The following is a 9,328-nucleotide window of genomic DNA, read 5'->3' as shown; positions in this document are numbered from 1 at the left end:
ATAGCTTCCCAACGGAGCGGGAACTTCATTCACAACTTCATGAAATCTATCCCCTTCAAACCCCTTTCCAAAAGCAATTCTAAAAGTAATGGCAGGCGTGAGAGCAAATGACTTCTGAGTGAAAAGAAGCCAATTTTGAAATTGCTTCAGTAAGCAAACCAACTTCTTGCACTTTAACCGATTCATGAGATATCACCCTTTCAGCATCCAAAAGCTCAAGAATACAAATTTTACCCATCTCTCTCCGGTAATCACTATGAGGTGAAAAAGCAATGTCAAAAAAGTTGAAAATGAATTTTTTGAAAGCTTGGGTTTGTGGTCTGCTACAACTTTGAAGATCATGAGTTTTCAAGAGGGCTCAAGCAGTCTCGACAGAAGATATGACGTTGGTTTTTATACCACTGAGGCTGAGACTCATAACAAGCTTGTTCGGCCACACACGACGTTCGTGCGTGCATGCTCCATCATGTGCAACACAATCACGTCACATCTCATTGTCATCTTGGTAACCAACAACACGATCCATACATTGTGATGTCGTCCCATGCTTTGGGATACATTGACCATCTTGACTTGTTCGAACACATTCATTGGGAACTAACCCATGTGTCCATCATCTCATTGGGGTATCCTGAACATCCATCCATCTGGTTCACTCGAGTATTGGACTCTCCTGTAACCATGCTAAACCTTTACGACATACGTTTAGTGGGTGTATAATGCAACCTCTGACATATGGGCTGGGACGCAATACCAGCATACCTATGTTTATTAGCTTTAGGCAGATTTGAACGTTTAGGTTTCTGCAACCTCTGACATATGGTCTGGGTCGCAATACTAGCATACCTATATTTATTAGCGTTAGGCAGATTTGAACGTTTAGCTTTCTGGTAGATAATATATATCTTAACTAGTGAAATTAGATTTAAAAATTATAATCAAATCTAATTGGATTGTGTCAGGTCCTATCCAACTCAACTCTAGAACTTCGTTCACTCTGTGATTCATACGGAGAAGCCTCGCAAAAAGATAGACATTAAGACAAACAATAAATGACGAAAATCAACTTCAAGAATTTTTGTCTCAATGCATTGGACCCGACATCGTATAAGATCAAATGTCTTGAACAAAGTGAAGTGATAGGAAGAGAAATCATTATGAACTTTGTACATTCCGTTCTTTTTTTCAAAAGCTTTGATTTTTTTTAATTAATTAATTTTTTCAAAATTAGTAGTAAAAATGTTAAAGATGTATTAAATTCTTTTTAAAACATAAATAAAAACTAATTTTCAAAATTTAGATAACAATCCCAACTTTTTAGGGAGAAATTTTGAAGGAAAAAAAAATAGGCAAATACCGAAAAATAAATTCTCCATAATCCATATGTCATCTTTTAAGTTTAAAAAGTATTATAAAACTAATTGGAAAGTCAGCTTAAAAACACAATCTAGCTTAGCTGACGAACAATTACAACTTTCTTTGCGTTGAAGTATAAAATTATTCGATGCAATACTATAATTATATGGGTCAAGTTTTGAGAATTATATTACATATAAAAACACTCATTATTTGTCTAGACGAAAACCATAAAGCTTCACAATAAGAGGATTCAGCTTGGAACTTATACTTATGGACGGTATAAAATTGGTACAAGTTTGAGAGGCAACTCTTTGTAGATGGTGAGACTCAAACCTGAAGTCTCTTCCATGTCCAAGTCCTCCTCCTTCGTCCTCTCCGGTAACTTCCAATTAAAATGGTACAAAAGATTTGCCAAAGCAAGCTCCACATTCTTCACTCCCAAATTCATCCTTGGGCAAATCCTCCGACCAACCCCGAAAAGCAAGAACTCAAAGTGTTGTCCTATGTAACCAATTGAGCTCTCTTCAAATCTGAAAGAACTCTTTGAGGTCTTTCTAATATGTGGGGTCTTGTCCAATAGCCCAAACGTTCACTTGAACCATTGATTTTGGGTAAAAATCATAGCCTTCAATTTTGAAATGAGAAATGATTTCTCTTGGAATAGTCTTAGCGTCTCTTTCATTATCATTTTTAGATATGGAAGCTCTTTTATGTCTTTCTCTTTACCTTTCCTCTGTTTCCCACATAGTTTCTGATTTCTTCTTCAGCTTTCTTCATCAATTTTGAGTTCTTAACGAGTTCTGTCATTGCCCAAACTAGTGTAATTGAACCCGTGTCTAATCCTGCTAAAACTATGTTCTGTTCAGATACAATATCTTGATATATTAGCTATGAAATTGAAAGTTTTAAAATTAAACTAATAATTTAGGGTAAAAACCATTAAAATTTAGGGATAGAAGTTGCTTACCAAAAGAATTGCTTGGATGCTTTCTTGGGTAATGGTCTTACCTAGAAAAGGAATAAGAAGGATCTCAGAAGCACTATAGCTTCCCAACAATGCCACAGCTTCATTCACAAGCTCATAAAATCCATTCTCTTCAAACGGTTTCCCAAAAGCAATTCTAAAAATAACACCAGTAGTGAGAGTAGTGGACTTCTCGGTAAGATCAACAACAACTCCACAAGAAGCTCACTGCGAAATTGATTCAATCAGCAAACCATCTTCTTGCTCTCTAATGGGTTTGTAAGATAACACCCTATTCATATTGAAAAGCTCAAGTATAAAAATTTTGCTCTCTAACTATTCGGTTAGCGTCTTTCACTTAATGAATCATGNTAAAGGGAGAGGAGTGAAAGAAAGGATAAGAAAGAAAAGAGACCGAGGTTATCCTCAAGTGATTGAGTTAAGGGTCAGGAGCACAGGCAGCGAACATCTTTTCATTTGTTTACAGTTCCTTCATAACGTAACAAGGAGTTAAAGAAAGCTCCAAAGAAGCTAAATACTCCTTATGTCTGACACTCGAGTAAGATCCCGNAAAGTTGGGTCTTGGCCAAAAAGAATGGAATGGCCAGACTTTTGATTGGAAAATCCCTACTTCAAAACCCTTAACGCTTACTTTGTTCAGGGGCAGATTTCCTTTTTGTGGCTTTCCTGAGCCTTGGTATTGCCCTACTACTTAAAAGAGAGAGAATGCCGGGGTTTATTTGATTTCAATCTTCTTCGATACCAGCCTCAAGCTAGAAGACTGTGAGCCGGTGCAGCTGATGGAAAAGGATTGGGAAGAGAACATGGACTCTCTTTGAGAATGTTTATGTCCTTGAAGATGGAGATGAAATTGAGCCAATAGGATAGGGTTGATTCGGTCTTCCACTCCAGAATTGGTACCTCGCAGAAGAGTCCAGACCTATGCATCTAGAGTCAGAACCAGAGTCCGAGTCTGAAACCGAGTCAGAGTGTCTGAGTCTGATAGTGAATCTCCTCCGGTTTTTCGGTTTAGTGTGTAGGGAGGCGCCGTTGCCCTGCTTGTCTTCTCCAGACGTTATTAGGTTATTAGCTTTACCTTCTTGTTTATTCACTGATTGTTCTCTTACTTGCTCTAGTGGCTGGCAAACGCCAACCGAGAGGGGAGAACGAATGGCTCAGGGGCAGGAAATGAAATGGTGAAATCGAGTTTACGAGGCTACACCATGTACCCTCTACAAACACCAACCCAAGACCGGTTTGTAGTCTTCTACAACTTTAAAGATCATGAGTTTTCATGAGGGCACGAGCTGTCTCGACAGAGAATACGATGATAGTTTCTACACTGTCAAAGCTGAGGCTGACAATGGGACCGTAACGCTGAGAGAGGCGCTGTAGGAATTTGTGTGGAAGCTTGCCAAGTTGGTGCAAGTTTCCTATGATTGGAAGCTTTGGTGGGCTTGGGGGACAATTACCCTCTTTTCTCTTTGGAGAGGATGATGAAAAGTAAAGAGAAGAAGAAGGGGAAGCCATGGAGGTAAATCAAGGAAAAACATTGGAATTTAGAAAGAATTCAAGAACAAGTGAAAAAGATTATGAATAAAAAATGTCTTTGTTCTTTAGATTAAATATGTTTCAATTTTCATTTTCGTATGTTATTTGGATGAAAACAATTAAATGTCGCCTTTAAAAATAATTGATAAAAAAATTATTTAAAAAAAAATATATTATAGTCTATAGAAGTCCAAGATTTTTTGATATTATTATTACAGTACCATACAAGATGACGGTGAGCTCCGTAAAAGTAACAAGCTATTATCTCTCACCATGGAAAATAAAAATCAAAACACTATTTGTATCAAAATTTAAGCTCAATCTCTTCCTATTCTTTCATTTTCTATTATATGTTCTTTCATTTTCAGGCATTGCATAGCATATTTAAATCACTTCCCTTCTTTCGATGCCTCGAAATTCAAGATATATCATATCAAAACTCTCAAACGAAATAAAATGATAGAAAGAAAAACCATTATAAATTTAATACTTCGATTGTTTTTTCAAAAACTTAATTACAATTTAATGAAGTTTAAGAGGTAGCAGACAATACTAGCTTCCTCGTCACTCAATACGACTTTTTAAGAGTTTTTTTTATGGTCCTAATTTTATTGAACCATTTTTTCATAAAATATAAGTACTTGTAAAATACTGTTCTTTAATGTATATTTGGTATGACTTGGTTCTTTTCCTTCCTTGTTGTCTTGTATTTCAAATTTAATCATTTAAATGCTTAAATTTAACGTTAATTTGTGTGGATGAAAATAAATTGTCGATGATCCATTAATACAAGCTAGCTAAGATAGCACACAATAACTTTTTTTTGTGTTGGTGTAGCGTAAAATAATTTAATGGAGAACTACAATTGTTTGGGTAAGTTTTAATAATTTAGTATAAAAATATCAAAATATCATCCACTTAATATTAATATTAAGTGTTAAGAAAATTAATGAAACTTTAACATTTTTATTTTATTTTTTAAACGTATTTGGAACCGTCAATGGCCGTAAGGAGAAAAAAATAGGGCAGGTGGAACAGTCGACGACCATACTCTTGCCCGCGACAGAAGATTTCGAGAGGGAGAAAGGAGAACTGACCATCAACTTAGAGTTTCACACCTGATTTCATAGAGTTTGGATGGATAAATCCTTCTCATCTTTGTCTACTACAACGATTCCTTGTTCTTACTCTTGCGTTAGTCGAGTCAATAGGTCATTGGAAAAGGATCTGTGTTCCACGCAACAAGAGACGTAAAACGATCGATAAGCTCCCTATTCACAAAAATGGAAAAACCATCAATATCTTTTCAAAAAATATTACAATCCAACAAATAAAAGTTATACTCCAACATCATGAAGAAATTAATCAATTTCAAGTAGGACTTGTTCGAGTTGCTATCAAACCCTTATTTAGATGGGATCTAGATATCCTTGTCCTTATCTCCCTTCGAGATAATAGACACGAAGACTTCTCAAACTTCTTAATGGAAATGGTTCAATCCAATTTGGAAAATTTACCAATATACTTCAATTGTTATCCAAAGTTTACCCTATTTCTCAATGACCCACGTATTTATTTCTCTTAAGTTGGATCTACACTCAAATATCCTCAATATCAAAGGAGAAATTTCTTCTGTCATTATATTTAGAATTTATTATACGTCAATGAACACTAATATTTTTCAAAGAGCACTAAGACCATGCGCACGTGAAACTCACACGCCTTCAAAACCTCGAGCAGCTTCGAGTTTTTCAAATCTTTTATGGCATTTCCTTTATGTTCCAAGCTCGATGCTCCTTCTACGATCTTTTATCTCCTCATGATTCCTCCTTCAAAGTAATGGATCGCCAACAACATGCGCGTTTTCCTCTCCTTTTTTTTTTTCTTATTTATTTAATCATTAGTCATTACTCTTATTTATTTCCTTACCTTCTCTTTTATATATATTCAAATATTGGTGTTACACGTATGCTTTTTACATCATCTCTTTTATTAGTAACAAAGAGTTCAAGCATTATATATGTTACATATAAAAATACCCATTATTGAGCCATAAAACTACTCATGGATGGTATAAAATTGGTACAAGCTTGAGAGGCAACTTTTTGTGGATGGTGAGACTCAAACCCGAATTCTTTTCCATGTCCAAATCTTCCTTTTTCATTCCATTGGGCAGCTTCCAATCAAAATGGTACAAAAGATTTGCTAAAGCCAACTCCACCGTTTTCACCCCCATATTCAACCCCGGGCATATCCTCCGACCAGCCCCGAATGGCAAGAACTCAAAATGTTGTCCTTTGTAATCAATCGAGCTCTCTGTAAATCTTTCTGGAAGGAACTCTTCTGGGTCTGTCCAGCATGTGGGGTCTCGTCCAATTGCCCAAACGTTCACTTGAACTATCGATTTTGGGTAAAAATCATAGTCTCCAATTTTGAAATGAGAAATGGTTTCTCTTGGAAGAAGAGGTGCTGGTGGATGTAGTCTTAGCGTCTCTTTCACTATCATTTTCAAATATGGAAGCTCTTCTATGTCTCTCTCTGTTACCTTTCGTTTGTTTCCCACATAGTTTCTAATTTCTTCTTGAGCTTTCTTCATCACTTTTGAGTTTTTTGCGAGTTCTGTCATTGCCCAGACTATTGTAATTGAACCAGTGTCTAATCCTGCCACAAATATGTTCTATTGATGCACATCAAACAATAGAAAAATGTTAGAAGAAGGCACGAAGGATAGAGATAAATCCAAAAAGGGTCAATACCTGCACAAAGACTTAGTTAACCACGAGATTGAAAGTTTAGAAATTAAACTAAAATTTTAGGAATAGAAGTTGCTTACAAAAAGAATGGCTTTGATGTTTTCTTGGGTAATGACAACAGGGTAAGATCCAGCTTGCTTTTTACTAATAGCCAAAAGCACATCAATGATATCATCTTGTTCTGGCTTAGCCCTCTCAGGACAAAGATGTTCATCAATCACCTCTTGAAACAGAGCATCCATCTCGTTAAAAATCCTTTCATGTCTAGCTTCTCGACCACTAAACCAATCAAATACCTCTCCCACAAAAGGAGCTGAAAAAAACTCAGAAGCACTATAGCTTCCGATCTCAGCCTCAACTTCACTTATAAGCTCATTAAATCCATCCCCTTCAAACCGCTTCCCAAATGCAATTCTAAAAATAACACCAGTAGTGAGAGCAATGGACTTCTCACTAAGATCAACAACAGCTCCACAAGAAGCCGATTGTGAAATTGATTCAATAATTAACCCAACTTCTTGCTCTCTAATGGGTTCGTAAGATAACACTCTCTTCATACTAAAAAACTCAAGCATACAAATTTTGCGTATCTCTCGCCAGTAACTACTGTAAGGGGAAAATCCAATGTCAAGGAAATTGTAAGAGAATTTTTTGATAGCATGTGTTTGTGGTCTGTTGCAGCTTTGAAGATCGTGAGTTTTCAGGAGGGCACGAGCAGTCTCGGCAGATGATATGATGATGGTTTCTATACGGCCTAAGTTGAGGCTCATAATGGGACCGTAAATTCGAGAGAGGTGCCATAGGGATTTGTGTGGGAGCTTGCCAAGTTGATGCAAGTTTCCAATAATTGGAAGCTTCGGCGGGCTTGGGGGACGAAGAAAATTACGCTTTCTTCTATTTGCTGCTTTCCATTTTAGGACGAAGAAAAGTGAAGAGAGAAAGATGATGAGAGGAAGCCATGGAGGGAAATGAAGGAAAGACATTAGAATTTAGAAAGAGTTCAAGAACCAGAGAAAAAATATTATGAATAAAAAGAAAGGTGATTCTTCTTTCGATTAAATAGACATAAAACAAAACGTCTTATATTATTTAATCCAAAATAATGAAATATTTTCAAACTTTTATTGATTATCTTTACAAACAGCAGATCAAAAATATAAATTACGATGGTTCATTGATATTATTCTTATAGCACCAAAAACTGATATTAAAAAATGGTAGTCCACTCCATGAAAACAATAAGCTGTCATTTTCTGGTCGTACAAAACAAAAATTGAAACACGGCTCGTGATAGATTTGAATATTAATCTTCTAGTAGATAATCTATATTTTAACAAATGAAATTACGATTAGATTTTCAATGATACAAGCTATAATAGAACTTAACAACAAAGAACGAAAATCAACTTGAAGAATTTTTTGTCTAGATGCATTAGATGTGCAAAGTGGCCCATACTTTCGTGTCCCTTTGGGGCATCCAATAAAAACTCTTTGAAAAGCTAGCTTTTTTTTAATTTATTTATTTTTGAAATTAATAGTAAATAAATCTATTAAATTCGTTTTAAAAGATAAACGTTTTTTCAAAATTTAGGTGTGAATCACACCTTATGGGAGAAAATTTTTTTAAAAATTGGGTAGAGTTAAATGCAATTATTTGATTCGAATTTATCCTTTTATCTTATTTTGGATCAATGAATTCATTTCAAATTTAGCTACACATTTAAATCTGACGTTAATACGTGTGAACGAAAATAAATTCTCGATAACCCATATGCTGCTTTTATCTTTAAATTTGTTGTTTTTTTTTTTTTTCAATATATCAAAAATAATATTTGAATTTGATATTTATTTATGATTTTGTGTTTGTTTTAAACTCGAACTTCTATTTAGCAATCGAAAATGTAGCGTTAGACTTTAAGATTTAAAGAGTACCCGAAAACGAAGTGAAAAGTCAGCTAGCTAAGCTAGCACAAAATAACTTTAAGTTTGAGAGGCAACTTTTTGTAGATGCTGAGACTCAAACCCGATGTCTCTTCCATGTCCAAGTCCTCCTCTTTCATCCCCTCCGGTAACCTCCAATTAAAATGGTACAAAAGATTCGCCAAAGCCAACTCCACTGTCTTCACCCCCCAAATTCGATCCCGGGCAAATCCTCCGACCAGCCCCGAACGACAAGAACTCAAAGTGTTGTTCTTTGTAATCAAACGAGTTCTCTTCAAATCTTTCTGGAAAGAACTCTTCTAGGTCTTTCCAGTATGTGGGATCTCGTCCAATTGCCTAAACGTTCACTCGAACCATTGTTTTTGGGTAAAAATCGTAGCCTTCTATTTTGAAATGGGAAATGATTTCTCTTGGAATAAGAAGAGGTGCGGGTGGATGTAGTCTCAGTGTCTCTTTTACTATCATTTTCAAATATGGAAGTTGTTCTATGTCTTTCTCTGTTACTTTTCGTCTATTTCCCACATTGTTTCTGATTTCTTCTTGAGCTTTTTTCATCAGTTTTGGGTTCTTTACGAGTTCTGTCATTGCCCAAACAAATGTAATTGAACCCGTGTCTAATCCTGCCAAAAGTATATTCAGTTGATGAGGGAAAGCCATGGAAGGAAATGAAGGAGAGACATTGGAATTTAGAAAGAGTTCAAGAACAAGAAGAAAAGATGATCTTTCGATTAAGTAGATATATATCGAGCCTAACGGAAAA

At 35.6% G+C, this 9,328-nt stretch overlaps 1 protein-coding gene and 1 pseudogene across 1 annotated transcript; both read right to left on the bottom strand.

Annotated features, from left to right (window-relative positions):
- Positions 1-5,852: 5,852 nt before the first annotated feature.
- Positions 5,853-7,610, bottom strand: LOC111802053 (cytochrome P450 71B34-like). The gene is made up of 2 exons (XM_023686308.1): positions 6,708-7,610; positions 5,853-6,551 (listed from the first exon to the last, which is right to left on the bottom strand). Exons 1-2 carry the CDS (start codon positions 7,608-7,610, stop codon positions 5,937-5,939), a joined length of 1,518 nt encoding a protein of 505 aa, XP_023542076.1. The 3' UTR covers positions 5,853-5,936.
- A 981-nt stretch (positions 7,611-8,591) lies between these two features.
- LOC111802052 lies at positions 8,592-9,225 on the bottom strand (annotated as a pseudogene).
- Positions 9,226-9,328: the final 103 nt, after the last annotated feature.

The sequence above is a fragment of the Cucurbita pepo genome, chromosome LG09, assembly GCF_002806865.2.
Source record: "Cucurbita pepo subsp. pepo cultivar mu-cu-16 chromosome LG09, ASM280686v2, whole genome shotgun sequence".
NCBI classification, from domain to species: domain Eukaryota; kingdom Viridiplantae; phylum Streptophyta; class Magnoliopsida; order Cucurbitales; family Cucurbitaceae; genus Cucurbita; species Cucurbita pepo.
The sequence above is the reverse complement of the archived record's forward strand: the minus strand, read 5'-3'. Positions and strand labels throughout refer to the sequence as shown.

Coding starts and splice junctions, on each gene's coding strand:
- LOC111802053 (XM_023686308.1), bottom strand. CDS start 7,610: ATGTCTTTCCTTCATTTCCCTCCATGGCTTCCTCTCATCATCTTTCTC. Junction 6,552..6,707: donor ACATCAAAGCCATTCTTTTT/GTAAGCAACTTC, acceptor GTGCATCAATAG/AACATATTTGTGGCAGGATT.